Genomic DNA, 20,931 nt, shown 5'->3' on the forward strand with positions numbered 1-20,931 from the left:
GAATGCAAAAGATAGTCTGATTAAGAGGGATTTTGCCAGCATCTAGATCAGGATCAGACCTGTAGATGAGTGATATCCCCACCTGCATCTCTTTGGATAAATACACAAGGAAGGGGGGCAGTGCCTCTGCTCCATTCCCTCAATGTTTGGAGTGAAGTAGTATAGAAAACATCTTACTCATAAAGTCACCGATGAAACTTATCGCAATGGATTTGGAGTTGTAGCCTGAGGTATGAGTTCCAACAGAGGACCAGCCACGGCCTTCATACACACTACCATCTGCACTAATCAGGAAGCTGCAAAGAGAGACAGATGGAAGTTTTTCTGATGTTTCAACATAGCAGTCTGAAGTTTTATTTATTTATTAGGATTTATTTACTGCCTTTTTGAAGGAATTCACTCAAGGTGGTGTACAGTAAGAATAAATCAAACATGAGCAATAAATTACAAAAGTAAAAATATTCAAATAACAATACAAATTATGGCACAGTATACTACTTACAATGTCAACACGACACGTAATAGAACATTTTAATTGACAGTGTAGGGTATAAGCAAAGATGGAACATATACAGAGGTAAGAGAGTAAGAAGAGTTAGAAAGTATGGTGACTAATTTAAAGAAAGTTGCACATGAGGTCAAATCTGCTGCTTGTGTTTGACGGTGTTTCAAGCAGCAGATTTGCCCGTGATTGTGTTAGAAGAACTGAACCAAGGGAACTATGGACTGATTCATTCTGGTGTGAAAATATTGCACTGAACAAGATTTGAATACAGCATATGGAAATATTCATGGCGATTACAGTCACTGTAACAAAATAATAGAGATAAGTGGACATTAATGTAAAACGACTGTGATATGATGGACATTTATTAAGAGATGATATAAGAAGTCATCATTAAAAGAAAAAGTGTACCAATTGTGGATGTATAGTGGAACATTCTTAGGGGAATGGATATTAGAAGTATCAGCGGTGAAAAAAGTCCTGTGGTTGGTTGTACCCATTCATTTAATGTTGGAATGAATGAAGAGAATGTGAAGAAGTGTAATGTCAATATAATTAGAAGATATATAATATTTTATATTATTTTTATGGTGACAGTTTTTGAATAAAGAAATTTATTCAAAGAAATAAAGAATAAGGTAGTTACCTGATAGATAACAATTTATATTGTAACTAGATTGAAATAGAGATACTCAGTTAGGTGATCTGTATGCATATTCATGAGGGACAGCCTGAAAATCCATCCCATTGTGTTGTCCTTGAGGATGCTAGTGGGTACTATGCACTGGCAGTAGCAGGGCTGCCAAGAGGGGGTGGGGTGGGGGCAGGGGTGTGCTGGTAAATTGTTAACAGGGGCTCTTTTTCGCCAGCAAAGTAAAAGAGAATTCAGGAGGGGCCCAAGCCCACATTTTGAAATCCATTTGTTAAAGTAGCCATGGAGAACCAGCTTCCAAAATTCTTAAAAACTTAACAAATGGCTCTCGAGAGCCTGTGAGAGCCTGCTCCAGCACACCACTGGGTGGGGGGTAAGGTTCTCCAGGCCCAGCCTCCAAGGAAGGCTGGCGCAAGCAGTCGAAAAAGACTGCTCTGCTGTCCAAGGGTCCTTCTTCCTGCTGCATCCTGCATGTGTGGAAACAGGAAGTTACTTCACAGGAGGCAGGATGCAACAGGAAGAAGAAACTGTGGTCGACAGCAGGGGCGTATCTGGAATCCGGCGGTAGGGGGGGCCAGAGCCAGAGAGGGGGGGCACATTTTTGCCTCCCTCCCCCCCCCCCCCCCGCCGCCGCCTCTCTCCACCCCCTCCCCGCCGTCAACCCTCCCCCGCTGCTTACTTTTGCTGGCGCCGAGGTCCCGACCCGCAATCTCCGTTTTTCGTCTTCCTCCGTGGCCATGCTTCCAGGAAGTAACGCTGCAGTGCTGATTCGTTGACTCCAGTTCGACGTCTGACGTCAGACGCCGAACTGGATTCAACGAATCAGCACTGCAGCGTTACTTCCTGGAAGCATGGCCACGGAGGAAGACGAAAAACGGAGATTGCGGGTCGGACCTCGGCGCCAGCAAAAGTAAGCAGCGGGGGAGGGTTGACGGCGGGGAGGGGGGCCAGGGCGAAATCTGCGGGGGCCCAGGCCCCTGTGGCCCCACGCAGATACGCCCCTGGTCGACAGATTACTCTCTCTTGTTTGCAGTGGCAGCAGCGGCGGGGGATGGGGGCTGCGGTGGCAGTGGGCCCCTAAAGATTGTTTGCCCTGGGCCCGGATTTGTCTCTCGGAGGCCCTGTGCATTAGACAGTTTCTTCTTACTCCTACCATCTGATTCTTATCAGCTTTTTCGTTTGCCTCTCTTCATCTGCGTCTTATCAGGAAGCCACTGTGCACTGCCTCCAGCATTTTTCAAATCATACTCCTAGTTCCTTCAGAAACCTCTGAGACTTTTCTGTAGCTCACTAAACAACTTTGTTCTACTGATTCTTGTTGATCAATAACCTAAGGTTGTTGGAAAAGGAGTTCTGTGTTCAACCAGTATTCGGACCAGAATTAGCTAGTTCAGGATGTGGGAACCTAAGCAGAAAAATGACCTCAGCTCCAGCCACTGAGCTGCATTCTCTGCCTTTTTTCTAGCTTTAGAATGAATCTGCTGGACACAGTGTAACACAGTATGGTGAAGTGCTTCTTACCTGTAAGCAATGTCGCACCACTTTTTGCTAATGTGGTAGTTCTGAATGCCCTTCAACTGAGCGCTGCATGTTGATAAGCTGTTACAAGAAGAACCCTCGGTGTGGTGGATGAAAATGTAACGCAGATTCCGCCCCAGTGATTGGTTGCACCTTGTGGAGCGAGCTCCCCACTTGGCCCTAGAGATGATAGGGGGACATCCTGTGAGAGAGAGAAAGAGCTGAGATAAACAAGATGTAAAGTCTGCATTTCCATGATAACATTTTTAAAGGCTTGCATAGAATTCAGTTTAAAAGCATACACAAGCCCTGCAAGAGATAAATTAATTAAAAACAAAAGCTAAACACTTACACACAAAGTAACTGGTCCCAGGCTAACACATAAAATGGGGCTTGTGGTAAAATAGTGCATATTAATGGCATTAGAACACACAGTGGCAGCATCTCTTAGTAACATTAGCTGTAGGTAACACAATAATAATGGGAGATTTGAATTACTCAAGTACTGATTGGCTAAACATCTTATCAGGACATGCCAGGAAGGTAAAGTTTCTAGATGCTATAAATGACTGTTTCAGTGAACAGTTGATCCAGAAATCAATCAGAAGAGAAACATTTTTAAATCAATTCCTTACTGGTAACCAGGACCTGGTACAAGGGGTACTGGTGATAGGACTACCGGGCTATAGGGATCAAAGTGTGATCAAATTTGTCATCACTGGAATGAAGACTCTAAAATAATAATAATAATGCAGTTGTAGCACTTAATTGTAGAAAGGAAGGGTGACAAAATGAGGAAATTATGAAAATTTTTTTTTGAAAGGAACAGTTGCCAGGGTCAAAAGTTTCCATAAGGCCATGTACATTATTTAAATACTATGTTGGAAACTCAGGTTAATTTAGGACAGCTGTAAATCTGTTTCAACAGGAGCAGTTAGTCCAGCAGTGTAGGAGCCTGCTTGGCTTGATTCATAGCGCCACTACTTAAACCAATGAGATAATATTTCCAGTCTGACCACAAAGGTAGGCAGACAGAAAACAACTGATGATCTGGACATTCCAACCTGTTTTGGAAGCTGGGAGTGCCTTTGCATTATCAATGGGAGAAACTGGTGTGGAAACAAACTTCAGTGACTAAAAAATATTAATTCAATATTTTCTTTGAGTTCTATACTAAAAACAGGCCAGGCAATATTCAGCTGGCAGTGCTGAAAATGGATAAGTGCTGGGCCCTGGGAGGCTTCAGCATTGAATATCCATTTTTTTAAAACACCAGTTAGCGTATGATATTCCTATTTAACTCGCCATGGGTTAGTGCTATTTATGGGGTCCTATTTATCCGTTAAACCTGGCAGGTTAAGTTCTGAATATTGTAACTTAACTGGTCACGCCCCTAAAACACCCCTGGAACACCCCCGACATAACCGGCTTAAAGATCGGTGCTAGCCAGTCATTTTCACTGGCAATAACTGATTAAGTGCCACTGAAAATGACTGCTTAGCTGCCAACAAGTGAGTTAACCAGTTGGCAGGTATTGAATACTAGCCGTTGAGCCCGTAAAAACGGGCTAGTAAAGGAAGGGGGGGGGTTTGAAAGCCCCCCCCCCCAGAGTCCCCTCCACCCGGGCCGGGTACCTGGCTTCACTATTCAAACCGCAGGAACGCAGCACACAGCTCATCTGAACTGCCGTCGGCCTTTCTTCTCTGCATGTGTTCCGCCCTCGTGTGACGTAACGTTGGTGAGGGCGGGACACAGGCAGGTAAGGAAGGCCAACGGCAGCTCAGATGAGCTGTGTGCTGCGTTCCGGCGGTTTGAATAGTGAAGCCAGGTACCCGGGCCCGGTGGAGGTTGGGTGGCGGCGGCGACTCCGGGTGGGTGGGGGGAGCGGTAGCGGCAACCCTGGGGGGGGAGCGGTGGCGACGGCGGTTCCATCACTCGCAGGTGTGCAGGTTCCCTCTCTGTCACGCCCCCGTCATCACGTATTGACACGGGGGCGGGACAGAGAGGGTCTCTACTGCGCATTTGTGAGTGAGTACGCCTCTTGCCATTTATATGTTTGATGGGCCGGAAAGTATTTTCTTATGCTGGAGCGTCATTATAGAACTTGCTACTATCAGATCTGAGCAGTATTTCCAATTATTTATCTTTTAGGAAAGCTTTAAAGACTTGCCCCCCAATATTCGGTCTGCAGTGGTCAGCTTTTTTTAAAAATGCTGATCCTTGCCGGCTAAATTATCCCCTGATATTCAGTATTGGGCCATGTCTGGGCACCAGCACTGAATGCTGGAGGATCATTTTGGGTGGCCTGGCCGATGTTCAGCTGGGCACTGAGAGTGAAGTATTAACCCCTCCCCCAGAGGGAGGGGTTCGGAAATCTGGAGAGTTTCTTGTTGTATTGACCTGCTGGTGAGAGGAACCACGCCTCAAGAAGTGGGCGGACAGAGAAATGTCCGTCCATAAGAAAGTCTGATGGTTGGGGGTAGCATCCACCGGGGTTTTAAGAGAAATAGCCAGGAGGGCAGTCTCTGGTTGATCTGCCAGGCAGGATGGGACAGAATCTGCTATGCACAGGAAGCAACACTGGATTGGATAAGAGGATTTATATGTCATCAACTTGATTTTCAAGTTTGCTATTTGCAAAGACTGTTCACATGATCCTGTGTTCTGTTAATAAATGTCACCCGTCTGTGGTAAGACTTCACACAGCATCAAAATACCTCTAATATGTATAGTCGCGCCAGCCGAAGGAACTAACTGTGCTCAGGTCACCAGAGACAGAGTGAACATAGAATAAAACATCATCCTAAAAAATAATACCGGATGAATGCATAAAGGTGAACATAAATTCCTGTGAATGGAATCAATTTGATTTACAATAAATCCAGATACTACTCCCTTATATATGTAACAAGAAATTATTTATTAAAGTGGAATGGTAAAATTATGTATCATACCTGATAATTTTCTTTCCATTAATCATAGCTGATCAATCCATAGACTGGTGGGTTGTGTCCATCTACCAGCAGGTGGAGATAGAGAGCAATCCTTTTGCCTCCCTATATGTGGTCATGTGCTGCCGGAAACTGCTCAGTATGTAGATATCAAAGCTCCATCCGCAGGACTCAGCACTTAGAGAATTACACCCACAAAGGGACACTCTGCCCAGCTCACCACCGCCGAAACGGGGGAGGGGAATTAACCCAGCTCATCCCCACACAAGTGGTGGAGGGGCATCCGTCCAGCTCATCCCCGCGGAGCGGGGAGGGACACCACACCCGCCGATGCAGGGGGATCTGGCTTATCCTGCAACCGCAACCGCGGGAGGAGCTGACTGACCCCAACACCGCCGAAGTGGAAGGGGTACAAAGCTGCCCTACAGCCGCACGAAGCGGGAGGGAGCGCCGGCAGAATTTAGGTATCAATCCAGCCCCGTAAAACGGGGGGGAGAGGAATGCAGCAGCTCACTGTAACAAAAAATCGTCTCAACTCCTGAAGAATCCAATTGAAAAAACTTGAACACGAAGTCCTCCTGAACAGGAACTGAAGACTAAACTTGAACCTGAAATGCAACCAGAATATAAACAGTACAGATATCTGGGAGGGGCTATGGATTGATCAGCTATGATTAATGGAAAAAAAATTATCAGGTATTATACATAATTTTACCTTCCATATCATCATGCTGATCAATCCATAGACTGGTGGGATGTACCGAAGCAGTACTCACCCAGGGCGGGACACAGAAATCCCTGACTGCAACACTGAAGCTCCAAACCGGGCCTCCGCCCGAGCAGCCACAGTCAAGCGGTAATGTCTGGAGAAGGTATGAGCCAATGCCCAAGTTGCTGCCCTACAAATCTCTTCCAAGGAGACGGACTCGGCCTCTGCCATCGAGGCTGCATGTGCTCTAGTGGAGTGAGCCTTCAGCTGGATAGGCGGCACCTTCCCTGCGGCCACATAAGCCGCTGCAAAGGGTTCTTTGACCCATCATGCCACTGTAGGTTTGGCAGCCTGCAGACCCTTATGAGGACCTGCGAACAGCACAAACAGATGATCCGCCTTCCGGAATCATTGGTCACTTCCAAGTATCTGACGATGATGACTCGTCTCACATCTAAATATTTGAGAGCAGAGTACTCCTCTGGGTAGTCCTCACTACGAAAGGAGGGTAGACAGAGCTGCTGATTCACATGGAAGCGAGGACCAATCTTGGGCAGGAAGGAAGGCACTGTGCGAATAGACACTCCTGCCTCAGTGAACTGCAGAAAGGGCTCTCGACATGATAGCGCCTAGAGCTTGGAAACTCTTCTGGCTGAAGCGATAGCCACCAAAAGACTGCTTTCAACGTCAATTATTTCAGAGATGCCCTCGACAAGGGTTCACAAGGCGGCTTCTGCAAGGCTCTTAGCACCAGATTGAGATTCCACGCAGGTACCACTGCGTGCAGAGGAGGGCGCAGGTGAATAACTCTCTTGAGAAAGCGCACCACATCTGGCTGCAATGCCAGGGAAACACCCTTCAGGTGACCCCTGAAGCAAGCAAGAGCCGCTACCTGGACCTTAAGGGAACTGAGCGACAGGCCTTTTTCCAGACCTTCTTGCAGGAACGCCAACACTGATGAAATTGGAGCAGTGAAGGGAGAAAGTGAGCCTGCCTCACACCACGATGCAAAGGTACGCCAAACCCTGGCGTAATCAGTAGAAGTAGAGCGCTTCCTCGCTCTGAGCATAGTAGCGATGACCTTGTCTGAGAAGCTCTGCTTGCGCCGGCGCTGCCGCTCAATAGCCAGGCCGTAAGACCAAAGGGGGAGGGATCCTCCATCACCACGGGAGCCTGATGCAACAGGCCCCGCTCCGCTGGCATCTGCAAAGGTCCGTCCACTGAGAGCCTGATCAAGTCCGCATACCAGGGACGTCTGGGCCAATCCGGACTCACCAGGATTATCCGGCCCGGATGCTTTGCCACCCGGCCTAGCGCCCTGCCCAACATGGGCCAAGGCGGGAACACAAAGAGGAGCTCCTGTGTCAGCCACTGTGGGAGAAGAGCATCTACTCCCAGAGATCGAGGGTCCCATCCTCTGCTGAAAAAGCGCGGCACTTGGCAATTGGCTGAAGACACCATCAAATCTAGGCTCGGCTGGCCCCAGCGCTTCGTGATGTCCAAGAACGCCTGAGCAATATTCATGACTCCCGCAATGTGGGCCGCCGACAGCTGTTCCAGGTTTGCTTCCGCCCACAGGCATAGCTTCATGGCCTCCTTGGCTAGAGGGGCGCTCCTGGTACCTCACCGGTGATTGACATAGGCCACAGCCGTGGCATTGTCCGACAGGACCTGTACTGGCTTCAGCGCCAGGCCCGGGAGAAACTCCAAAGGCGCCAACCGAATGGCTCTGAGTTCCGGGAGGTTGATAGACCACTCTGCCTCTGCAGGGGACCAGAGCCCCTGCGCTGTCCTTCCCAAGCAGTGGGCTCCCCAGCCCCACAAAGAGGCGTCCGCCGTGACGAAAAACCCACTCCGGGGTCACAAGAGGCATTCCTGCGGACGGCTTGTCTGGCCTCAGCCACCAGCTCAGCGCCTTGCGCACCGCTGGATCCAAGGGAAGGCGCACAGCGTAATCCTCCGAAGCTGGAGTCCATCGCTGCAGCAGAGAGAGCTGTATAGGTCTCATATGGGCTCTGACCCAGGGCACTACTTCCATCGTGGCCGTCATAGAGCCCAACAGCTGCTCATAGTCCCGAGCCCGAAGAGAAGAGGCTGCTAGGAAATTGTCCACCCGAGCCTGAAGCTTGACAATCCGATTGTCTGGCAGGAACACTCTGCCCACTTGGGGGTCGAATCGAACTCCCAGATACTCCAGGGACTAAGTCGGGCACAGCTGGCTTTTCTCCCAGTTGATGATCCACCTCAGGGAGCTCAAAAGAGCAATCACCCGGTCTGAAGCTCTGCCGCACTGTGCATAAGAGGGGGCTCGGATCAACCAGTCGTCCAGATAAGGATGGACTTGTACTCCTTTCTTGCGTAGGAAGGCCGTGATGACCACCATAACTTGGAGAAGGTCCGCGGAGCAGTAGCCAACCCGAAAGGGAGGGCTCTGAACTGGGAGTGTCCTCAGAACTGCAAAACGCGGAAAGCGTTGATGAGGAGGCCAGATGGGAATATGCAAGTAAGCTTCCTTGATGTCCAAGGATGCCAGGAACTCCCCTGCCTGTACTGCTGCTATAACAGAGCGGAGAGTCTCCATTCGGAAGTGCCGAACTTCCAAAGCCCGATTGACCCCTTGAGGTCGAGGATAGGCCGGACGAAACCTCCTTTCTTAGGTACCACAAAGAAATGGAGTAACGCCCCTTGCCAGAGGATCTTCTGGCACCGGAATGACCGCACCCAGGCGGATCAGATTGTCCAGTCTGCTGCACTGCCACAGCTTGACCGGAGACTTGCAGGGAGAGTGCACAAACTCGATTCTTAAGGGTCAGCAGAACTCTAGCTTGTAGCTGTCTCTGATGACTTCCAGCACTCAAGCGTCCGAAGTTACCCTGGTCCACTCGCCCAGAAACGAGGATAGGCGTCCTCCAATCTGCTCTGGGCCATGGACCAGCGCCCCGTCATTGGGTACGAGACCCTGGGGGAGGACCGGAGGAGGCACCTCCAGGACGGCGGTCTCTGCGAAAGGAATGCTGCTTGGGGGAGAAATTCCTTTTGATGAAAGAGGGGGCAGAGGAGCTCGACTTGCCTGGGCAATACCGACGGGCTTCCTGAAACCGTCCTTTGGAGGAACCGGGGCGGGCACCATTGGCCCGAGCCCTGACCTCCGGTAACCTCTTGCCCTTAGACGTGCCGAGATCGGTCACAATCTTGTCCAGCTCGACCCCAAAGAGCAGCTTGCCTTTAAAAGGCAACTTAGCCAGGCGAGACTTAAGAGGCGTGGTCAGCAGACCAATGCTTCAGCCAAAGCCACCGCCGTGCAGAGACTGTCTGAGCCATACCTTTAGCCGAGGCTCTCAAGACATCATACAGCCAGCCTGCCAAGTAGGCCAAGCCCGATTCCAGGGCTGGCCAATCAGCCCTCAAGGAAGGATCCGAGGGGGAAGCCCGCTGCGCATGCGTCCGGCACGCCCTGGCCACATAGGAGCCACAAATTGAGGCCTGTAAACTTAAAGCAGCCACCTCGAAGGACGACTTTAAAGCCGCCTCCAAACTCCTGTCTTGGGTGTCCTTTAGGGCCGTGCCACCTTCCACCGGCAACGCCGTTTTCTTAGTCACCGCAGTGATTAAAGAATCTACGGTAGGCCCAAGAAAGGCCTCCCGTTCCCCTTCAGGCAGAGGATAGAGGTGGGACATAGCCCTAGCCACTTTAAGGCTTTTTCTGGGAAATCCCATTGAGCCGAAATCAAGGTATGCAATCATGCACGTGGAAGGTTCTAGGCGGGCGCTTAGTCCCCCGCATAATGGCAGAGCCAACAGAGGCTGAGGGAGAGACGTCCTCCGGAGAGGAACTCTTCAAAATGCTCATGGCCTGCACTAACAGGTTGGGCAAATCCTCTGAGCGAAAGATCCGTGCTGCAGGGGGTTCATCCGCTCCATCCGAGCGGGAATCCGTCTCCTCCAAGGAATCCCCAAAGGACCTTTGGGAGAACTCAGATATGCTGCCCTCATCTACATCAGAGGAGACCGAGTCCTCTAGGGCCTGGAAGTCCACCCGAGGGCGTTTGCTTCCGGAGGCCTCAGCCCCTTGATCAGAGGCGGGAGCCGGCAGCGTTTATCATAAGAAAAGCCTGATGCAGCAGCAAAAAGAACTCAGGGGAGAAACCCCCTAGACTGTGCACTTCTGTCGCTTTGGCCACGGCCCTAGACGCACCCTCAACCGGCGCTCGCAAGAGCGGGGGAGAAACATGCTGTGCATCCAAAATGGTGTCCGGCGCGAAACTCTGAGGAGTCGCGTGGGAAGAACGGCGTTTAACTTTTGCCGCTTTCTTGCCGTCGCCCGAATCAAGGGCGACCATAGCATTAACGTCTCTCAGCTCGAGGGCGGCCCAAGAAGAAGCCGTCCGAGCAGAGTGGCTGGCCAACATGGAGTGGGTGAGCAGCGGGGGATGGGCGCTTATGGCGGGAAAAAACGCTGTACCGGATGAAGAACCGGGACACTGACCGGACTCCAAACTGATGCCCAACAAAGGCGATTCAGGCTTTGAAAACCCCCGCATCCCCGCTAGACGCACACACGCAGTCCGGGGAGCGAATCTTTGCGCCCTCGCCCTCCGACGCCATAAGCCACGTGGAGACCGAACGGGGAACCCCCTGCCCGCTATAAAAAGGTAAAATTACTTGCTTTTTGCTCCGAGCTGTAACGAACTGGTGTCCCAGTGAGCAGCTGCAATAAACGCTGACATAAACGTTGAAATAAACGCCCTTAAAGGACGTCAATTTTTTTTTTTTTTTAAACGGAGCCAGCGGGAGGGGGGAGAAAAGGAGGGACCTGGCACCACCAGGTTTGGACTTGCTCAAGAAGAGCCCTCAACCCCAGGTACTCAACAAAACCTAAAGATTAGGCTTGGAGACTAGCCAGAGCTGCTGCTATGTGTGACCACCACCTACTGAGATAGAGAACATACTGAGGAGTTTCCGGCAGCACATGACCACATATAGGGAGGCAAAAGGATTGCTCTCTATCTCCACCTGCTGGTAGATGGACACAACCCACCAGTCTATGGATTGATCAGCATGATGATATGGAAGAAAGTATTTAACTGTACTGGTGAACAGAAAGAAATACTCTTCAGTTAGATTGTACAGGATTAGACCAGTAAAACTGCTGATTCCCTACTGGATCCAGGATACACTCTACTTTCTTTACTAATCAAACATTTAGTCTCCTAACCAAATTACAAGTCAGTATAACACTTCAAAGATTTCCAACTCAAAATAGGAATGTTCCTTAGGTGTATTTCATGGAAAATCTCAGTTCACTTGTGTGGTAAACAGGAGTTTCAGAAAAATGTGAACTGTCTCTCTCTGAACTTAGCTGAAGGAAACTTCCAGTCAGTGTTGCCAGGTGGGCGGTTTTCCCGCCCAATTGGGCGTTTTTCCGCGACCCGCCGCAGGAAATTTTTGCCCGTGGCGGGTTGCGGTTTTTTGGGCTTGTTTTGGGGTCTTTCGGCGGTTTTTTTAGTGTTTTTTTGGGCTGCGGGGGCAGGGCTAGTGGCGTTTTGGGCGGGGTTAATGATGTTCTGGGCGGGGCCGATGACGGCGGGGGCGGGGTTGATGACGGCGGGGGTGTCAGGCGCGAGGTTTGTCTTTGGTTGGGTTTTGGGCTGGTTTGGGTGGGGAAAAAATTTTCCACCTGGCAACCCTACTTCCAGTTGCAGACTCAAGTCTTCAAGAGATCTCTCCTTTAAAAGTTGTCTTCCTAAACTTAATCTAAAAATAAAATAAAAGGAGAAATACTGCCTCCCTGCAGTGTGTGTGTCTTTTAGATCAGCCTGCCTGAAACTGGAACCTGGACTGAGTGCTAAAGTATGAAAAAATAAAATAAATTGAATTTCCTCGGTTCTAATTTTCTAAGTAGCTCTATTATAACTTTACCCTGACTATCTAAAGAGTAACCCTTTGCTGCTGAGATCTTGAAGCCCACTGCTGGATCTCATCCACACACACACATTCATAGATCCACTCCTCTCTCAGCAGAGAAAACTCAAACTTGAAAATCTCAACCAATCTCTTTCAGAAATAAATATTTTTCCTTAAATGTTTAATGATTTCTGATCCTTACTATTAGGACCAAATCAGCTTGGAAACTCACAATCCTTTCCTCAGGAGAGAACTAAAACTTTCAAATCTAGTACAAACCTCTCCTCAATTTCCTGTTTTACTTCAATCAAGTCATTCACTCTTTTAATATATCAATCAAATCTTATCAATTCTTTCTTTCACTTCTTACATACAGAGCTCACAGAATGCAGGTCCTGGCTCAGTCAAATCTTCAGTTGCTCTCTTTCTGCTCTATTGGAGCAGAATTCTAACAAGAGCTGCTCAGCCAATCAGAGAGCTCTATTTGAATGCAGATTAACATACAGACAATCTAATGGGAATTTTTAGTCAAAAACACTAGATAAACCCTTCGTTTTTGGATCAAATTTCACATTTTTGATCAGAGCCATGCCCTAACATTAAGGCTGTAACATTTCCAACAATTTGTTTTACCCATAAATATGCAAATTAGAACCTCCCAAAAACGGACTAATTTGCATATGATTTAAACAAATTTGAGTACATAGCATATCAATCCCATCTCCTAACACCTAAATTCTGCAGTTAGATTTAATGCAAATACTTTTAAAACTTATTTTTAGCACTTTTAAAATCTTAGGTGTCAGTGCAAATCTCTATGGTATGTTCTGCTCATGTGCAGGAGTCTCTATGGCTGAATATTTCCATAGCAACTCAGGACACCTCTAGCAACCCCCCTTGCAATGCTCTCTCAGCAGAAAGGTAAACACATTCAACCAATTTCTACAACTGGTTACATAAAGTTGAACTGTTTTTTTTTTTTTGCAAAACCCGTTGTGTGAGTGAAATTCTTGGAGCTGAACAGGCTGAGAGACTGAGCGGTGGTGGTGATGCCCCCAGCCTACTGGGATTAAACCCTGCCACAGCCTTATTCCAACCTGATTTGAGTTCTGTGGATCCTGGTTCGGGTACCTCCTCCAAAGAGAATAGCCGGCATCCTGAACTGTACTGGGTGGGACCAGGGTTACAAAAATGGCACTGAACATGGGGTGAAGGGGTTAAGCCAACAGAGGAGATTATATTTTTTTTCCTTTTTTTGCCTCACACACTGAAGAGACTGTATATTACCTCATACAAGAGCAAAAGCTTTAGAGGTGGTATCGGAATTTTTTCAGAGTCGGGAGGTGTCCTGTGGCACCTGAAGAACCTAGGAGTGTTGCAGGAATGGATGCATGAATTTGTGATGCTTCAGGAGTCAGACAGCACACACCAGTATGAGAGAAAAATCTTCTTTATTTGCCAGCAAACAAAGCAAGACATCAGTTCTAGCTCTCTTCTCTTTCTTCTGTCTGTTCCTTCTGTCCTTCTCTTTCTTCTGAGCTCCTTCTGAGTTCTTTCTGACGTAAACTGCTTCTGCTCCTACTTAAATAGGGTCCTAAGCCCTCCTCCTAGCCTAGCCCCCTTTACTCCCAATTGGTTAAGAAATTGATTGGCTACCTTGCCTCAACCAATCATTACTTTTGAAATATCAGTTACATAGGTTCCAGACATCCTAAACTGACCTCTGACCTGGGGCCCCTTAAGCCAGACATTTGGTCTCCAGTCTCTTACATGTTATTATGATTGATTTCTCATATTCCTAGTACTAACTGCTAACTAAACTCTGGCATTCATTAAAGGGGTCAAAAGCCAATCTTACTTAATGGCATACATATCAGGTTATTACTTCCAGGAGGCCAGTCCTACACTTAGCTATAATTAATCAAGGAGAAGAGAGCTGACTAGTTCTGACCTTTTTCACCTATCAGCTTATACATTGAACCAGCCAGAACTATGGCTAAGTCAAACCACATGTTGATCTCCTCAACTGCAGTCTTAAACAGCAGACAAAGAGTAATACAGAATTTAACAGATATTCTACACAGACACAAACCTTATTAATTTACACAGAATACAACATATTCTAAATATCAAAAACTTGTAAATACTAATCTATTGCCTCTCTCTCTCTAAATAGTATTTTCTATCTAAGCATTTTAAACTACAATTAATCATATGTCTGGCTCATTCCTTTATTCATTCATAATAGTTTACAGCTGTGCCAGCTAGCATTGGCAATTCACAAGGGACAGAGTTTCATTTCTCACTGACCTTTCCTAACCTTAGCTCGGCCAAGCTAGAGTTCAATATAATCTGAACCATCTGGCATTCCTTTGCTCTGCTTGCAAGGTAAAAAGCTGATTTTGAAATAGGAATTCAAACACCACTTTTAAACCCCAGATTTTAACAGACTTAACACTTAATATGATTTCTTATATATAATTATTTCCATGGCTGCCTCATTCCCCCCTTTGAGACTAAAATCAGCTTATGCAGAGATAAGTCTCACAACTCAAACTCTGGAGATTATAGTGATCCTAACTAGGAATAGACTTGTGAATCACCATTACCCTACTTGTTAAGGTTCGACGGCATACTGCCGAAGCACATGAGGCCAGGAAACAAAACAACAACCCTGCTAAAACTAAGACTATTAGGGAAATGAACAAGGGACGTATCCAGGAGGTCAATGACCACCACCAGGAGGTAAGATCTAATCCTCCTCGGTAATCCTCCACATTAAGGCTAGCCAACTGTAGGACTTTATCCATAGCATGCCTAACTACATGCGTCCTATTTATGACAATAGTACAGCACTCTGAAGAATTTAGCACTGTGCAGAGGCCACCCTGAGCTGCAAAGAGGTAGTCAAGGCCCATACGATTATACCGAGAAACTATACTTAATTCATTAATTTGATCCTGCAATGCATTGACTACCACATTCAGCTCATGAACTAAAACATGAAGTAGGGACTGAAGTCTCCGAGTAGCCATACCTAGTTCAGTAATACCCGCTACCGGGCCTCCAATTGGAATCCAGGCTGTGGCAGAAAGGGCTACAAGTCTCTTTTTAGTCAGAGGATAAGTAGAATTAATATACTGGAGGGCTAATTCAATCGCCTCATCCTCTGTGGCAACGGAGGAGGGTAAGGACAAAGCCTCTCGCTTAGAGCGGTGCGGGGATAGTGGCTTAAGAGGAATAACTTTAGGAAAATAATTCAAGGTTACCAATACACAAAAATTATATGTGGCGGGAAGAATCATGTGGAGGACATTATCACAGAGCCAGTAATGACCAAGGAGAGGGTGAGGAAAGTTCCCAATAAATGTTGGCTCAGGCTGGACAGGGTACTTAGGGTGCCCATAATGCGAACCCCTATCCCAGGGGGAACGAAGACGAAATGGAGACTTTGCACACCATAGGCGCCAATCCCCAATTGTGACAGGCTGCTCATTTGTTAATAACTCTTCATACCCCGGGGACTTATGAAAGTAGAAAATAAGCTTGGACACTATAGTCTTCTCAGTGGTACGCTTAGGAGCCAGATAATCACCCTGGTCATAATCTACAGGTATGGTAATAGGGCACATAGGAGTACCTGGAGAAACTACCCACACAGGTTCCTCCTTCTCTGGGAGAACATTAGTATAGTTACAGGGAATGGGAAGAACAGTTGAGATGTCTCTTGTTAAACAAAACACTCCAGAAGCTGGATAGGGAGACGTAAAGACTGGCCTTAGAGAAGAGCCAGAGGGGGAAGTAGCATTATAAAAGGACCACCAAGTATAATCCTGGCTCCAAGGACCTGAACTCGAAAAGTAGGGAGGTATAAGAGCTGGGAGTTGCACAGGAACAGGTACAGCTGGGACATCTGTGGTATAAGGAGAAAATCGGGAACACACAATACAAGGGGAAGTAATCTTGGCCTGGCTAATTAGTTCCTGGACAGAGTGTAACCAAAGGTTGGAGCGAGTTGGGGTATTAGGAACAAGGAGGCAAGGAGTAGAAAACAACAAAAGCATCCAAACTACTAACATTTTCTTTCTTCCTAATCTAAAACAAATACAGCAAACTAATTAAGCAATAATATTTCAACAGTCTGTGCTAATCACAGATTACTCTCATATAATGTTCTCAGTCTTTGAGTTCTTATACCAGTTGGGATAGACCCTCAACTGACAAGGATCAAGCTCTCAAATTCCAAGAAAGCCAGAATCAGGGCAAGAAAGAGTCCCAGTGTGAAGCCGAAGTTCAGCCGCTCCTGCAGTATGCAGTTGACCCTTCTTTTCAGCTAGTAGATTCTTTGGTTCGGGTCAGGCGCAACTTCAATGGCTCCGTTGGATCTCTTTCTGCTCTCCACTGTCTAGGCTCCGTCTGATCCGTGCTGGGCTCAGTCTGGTCAGCAGACTTAATTCGAGACCAATGGACCCATGGAGTAATCCCTGCGACCTTCACAGCTGCAGGAGTAGAAAGCAAAACAGTAAAAGGTCCTTTCCATCGGGGCCCCAAAGGCTGGAGCTTCCAGTCTTTCACCCAAACTCTATCCCCTGGCAGGAAGGAATGTACCTGAGCCTGGAAGGGGACAGGGTTTATTTCTCTCACATAAGACTGAAGCTCAGAAATTATCTTACCCAAGAGGGCTACCTGCTCCTGCACCTGGGCAGACCCTACAATCCCTATGTCTCCCTTAATTCCCTGTAAAATGGCTGGGGGCTTCCCATACACAATTTCAAAGGGAGAGAGGGCTGTTCCTTTAGTTGGGGTGCATCGGAGGCGGAAGAGGGCTAGTGGCAATGCCTGTGGCCATTTCAATTGGGTTTCCTGACAAATCTTTGCTAGGCTATTTTTCAAGGTTCTGTTTGCCCGCTCAACCTGCCCTGAACTCTGGGGACGATAGGCACAATGCAATTTCCAGGTAATGCGCAATGCGCGGGACAGGGCCTGAAGTGTAGCTTCAACAAAGGCGGGACCATTATCTGAACCTATGGCAAGGGGCAATCCATACCTGGGGATGACATCCCTAAGGAGGGCTCGAGCTACTTCTGTGGCTTTCTCAGTGACTGTAGGATATGCTTCCACCCACCCAGAAAAGGTACAGACCATGACTAAGAGGTATCGGAACCTACCACTCCTGGGCATTTCTGTGAAGTCTATAACTAGGGACTCAAAGGGTGTTAGTCCTCTAGACTGAACTCCTGGTGGAATACGGGGTCCCTGACGAGCATTATTCTGGGCACAGAGAGTACATCGGGCAGAGGCAGTGGCAACCAGACTATCCAATCCTTCCAGCACCACTACTCGATTGAGTAGGCGGGCTAGTGCTGTTTTCCCTAAGTGTGATAGGTCATGAGCTTGAGACACTACAGGCCAAGCTAGGTGGCGTGGCACCAGAACTCTAGTATCAGGGAGATGTAACCAGCCATCAGGTCTCCTTACTGCACCTTCCTCTTGAGCCCATTTCTCTTCCGTTTGGGTATACATAGGTGTCCATTCTTGCAATCGAATTTGGAACAGGGGGGTCACAGTACTTGCTGGGGGTCCTCGAGCAGCTTCCTTGGCCACCCGATCAGCATGGCGGTTCCCTCGGGCCACTGGAGTATCTATTCTTTGGTGTCCCCTGCAATGAATGACAGCTACCTTCTTAGGGGCCCACACAGCCTCTAGCAGCTGAAGTATTTCAGGTCCATACTTAACAGGTTGGCCTGCAGCATTTATGAGTCCCTTTTCCTTATACAAAGCTCCATGAGCATGTAGGGTTGTGAAGGCATACTTGGAATCAGTATAAATGTTGGTTACCAGTCCTGCTGCTAGCTCCAGAGCTCGTATGAGGGCCACAAGTTCTGCTTTCTGGGCTGAAGTTCCTTGGGGCAGGGCTCTCGCTTCTATCACCTTGTCCTCTGTCACCACAGCATAGCCTGCCAGTCGCTTGGAGTTCTCCACATAACTGCTTCCATCTGTAAAATAAATTACATCTGGGTCCCTCCACGGAACATCTTTAAGATCTGGTCGACTGGAGTACACTTCATCCATAGTTTGGATACAGTCATGATCCGGTGGTCCCTCAGATGCTGGCAAAAGAGTAGCAGGATTGAATGTAGCCACTGTTTCCAGGTGTATCCGTGGATTCTCACACAAGCTGGCTTGGTACTTAACCATACGGTTATTTGTAAACCAGTGATTGCCCTTATACTCCATGAGGGTAAGAACTGCATGGGGGACTTTAACAACCAGTTCTTGCCCCAAGGTCAACTTATCAGCTTCCTGGACCAGTAAGGCTGTTGCTGCAATGGCCCTCATGCAGGCTGGCCATCCTTTAGCCACTCCATCCAGCTGTTTAGACAGGTATGCAACAGGCCTCTGCCAAGATCCCATCATCTGGGTCAGCACACCCAGAGCAACCCCCTGTCGCTCGTGGACATACAATGAGAAAGGTTTCTCCACATCAGGAAGGCCTAACGCAGGGGCTTGGAGTAGGGCTTTCTTTATGGCAATGAAGGATTGTTGAGCAGTAGGTCCCCATTCAAATGGTTCCTTTTCACCCCCCTTTGTGGCTTGGTAAAGGGGTTTCGCCATCAATGCAAAATTTGGAATCCAAATTCTGCAGAATCCAGCTGCTCCCAGGAATTCCCTAACTTCTCTTCTGGACTTGGGTTGGGGAATTGCAGCTACCGCTTGCTTCCTACTAGCATCCAGTCTCCGACTTCCCTGGGAAATACAAAAGCCCAGATACTTCACTTCTGACTGACAAAGTTGGGCCTTTGAGCGTGAGACCTTATAGCCTGCATCCAAGAGTAGCTCCAGCAATTCTCTAGTAGCCTCAAAACACTCTTCCTGGGTCACTGCTGCAATCAGGAGGTCATCTACATACTGGAGTAAAACTCGCCTGGAAGGCTCAGATTTAAAAGTCTTAAGGTCTTGTCCTAGGGCAGTCCCAAAAATAGTGGGGGAGTTCTTGAACCCCTGTGGCAGGCGGGTCCATGTATACTGAAGCTTCCTTCCTGTTACTGGGTTTTCCCATTGAAAGGCAAAAAGCAACTGACTGGCTGGGGCCACCCGAATACAAAAGAAGGCATCTTTTAGGTCTAGTGTTGTGAAATGGGTAGCTCCAGAAGGTATCAATCCTAACAGGACATATGGATTAGGCACTACAGGGTGTAATGAAATAGTGGATTTGTTAACCACTCGTAAGTCTTGGACTGGCCGGTAGTCCTCAGTCCCTGGCTTCTGAACTGGCAATAGTGGCGTATTCCATGGAGACTGGCAAGGACGAATAATTCCATGGGATAACAGACGATTCAAATGTGCTTGAATCCCTTCCAGAGCCTTTCTGGGAATTGGGTATTGACGAAGATGGATTGGCCGGGCACTTGGAAGTAAATCTACATGTACAGGAGGAATATTTCGGGCCAACCCTGGGGGATTATCTTCTGCCCATACCCCACTGACCTGAAAGCTGTCTGCCAGGGGTAGGTCAACTTGGCTATGTGACTGATGCAGCCGCCATTCTTCTTCAAGAGGGCAGCAGAAACTCAATATACCCTTAGGGCTGGATGCTGGGGGCCGAAAGGAGACTGAAGTCTGGCCATCAGAGTCAAAGGAAATTTGGGCCCTAAGCTTGGACAGCAGGTCTCGACCTAACAAAGGGATTGGACAGTCTGGCATATACAGGAATTCATGAGTGACTATGTGTGAGCCTAATTGGCATCTACGGGTTGTCAGGAAAGGCCTCCGGTTCTGCACCCCCGTGGCTCCCACCACTCGGACAGTTTTTCCAGACACAGGCGCTAATCGCTCCGTCACAACAGAATGTTCAGCTCCTGTATCAATCATGAATGGAATTGAGCGGCTCCCTATAGTTAGCTTGACCATAGGTTCCTGGGAGCCCAGTTTGTAGGAACCCGGTCTGTCCTATTCGTCCCATTCTGCCATCTCGGCTATCCCGATGATGTCAGATTCAGGAGGCTCATATCTTCCCTCTCGAACTCGGCCTCGGCTTCCTCGATCTCCTGGTCCCCTTCTCAGTCCCTGGCGCCTCTGGGGGCATTCATCTTTCCAGTGCCCTCTTTCCTTACAATAGGCACACTGGTCCCTCTCCAATCTTGGTCTGGGATTCTCCCCCCTTGGCCGGGATTGATTGAAGGAATCTCGGGGCCTGGCTGGTGGTCCGGGGTCCCACTTTGGCTTCCCATTAGCTAGAGGTCGACCTCGGTTAAGGGTGGAATTAGTAATGGCTGCCGCTAAAAGGTCGGCCTTCTTCTGCATCTTCCGGTCAGCCTCTCGGCGCACCTCCTGATCTCTATTAATGAAAACCTTAGTTGCGATCTCAATTAGCTGGGTGGTATTCATCCCTGCGAATCCCTCCTGACGCTGCAACTTCTTCCGGATATCTGGCATACTCTGGGCCACCAATGCACTATTCACCATTCTCTGATTTTCTTGGGCTTCAGGGTCAAATGGGGTGTATGTTCTGTAGGCTTCAATTAGTCGCTCTAAAAAGGCCCCAGGGGATTCAGTTGCCCCTTGGAGAATTTCAGAGACCTTTGCTAGATTAATGGGCCTCTTTATGCCTTTCCTCATACCTTCCAGCAAGTCCCGGCAATAGCCAGACAACAGTTCATAGTGCTGCCCATCATTTGGATCCCAAGCTGGA

General features: G+C 48.2%; 1 protein-coding gene across 1 annotated transcript in view; it reads right to left on the reverse strand.

Moving 5' to 3' along the window:
- The window catches only part of LOC115481000, a 211,217-nt gene that overhangs the window by 23,253 nt on the left and 167,033 nt on the right, over window positions 1–20,931 (reverse strand). Inside the window, exons 8-9 of the mRNA XM_030219985.1 lie at window positions 2,679–2,877; window positions 178–296 (exon numbers count right to left, since the gene is read on the reverse strand). Of these exons, the coding sequence (XP_030075845.1) occupies window positions 178–296; window positions 2,679–2,877 (318 nt within the window). The remainder of the gene's footprint in view (window positions 1–177; window positions 297–2,678; window positions 2,878–20,931) is intronic.

The sequence above is a fragment of the Microcaecilia unicolor genome, chromosome 11, assembly GCF_901765095.1.
Source record: "Microcaecilia unicolor chromosome 11, aMicUni1.1, whole genome shotgun sequence".
In the NCBI taxonomy this organism is placed as follows: domain Eukaryota; kingdom Metazoa; phylum Chordata; class Amphibia; order Gymnophiona; family Siphonopidae; genus Microcaecilia; species Microcaecilia unicolor.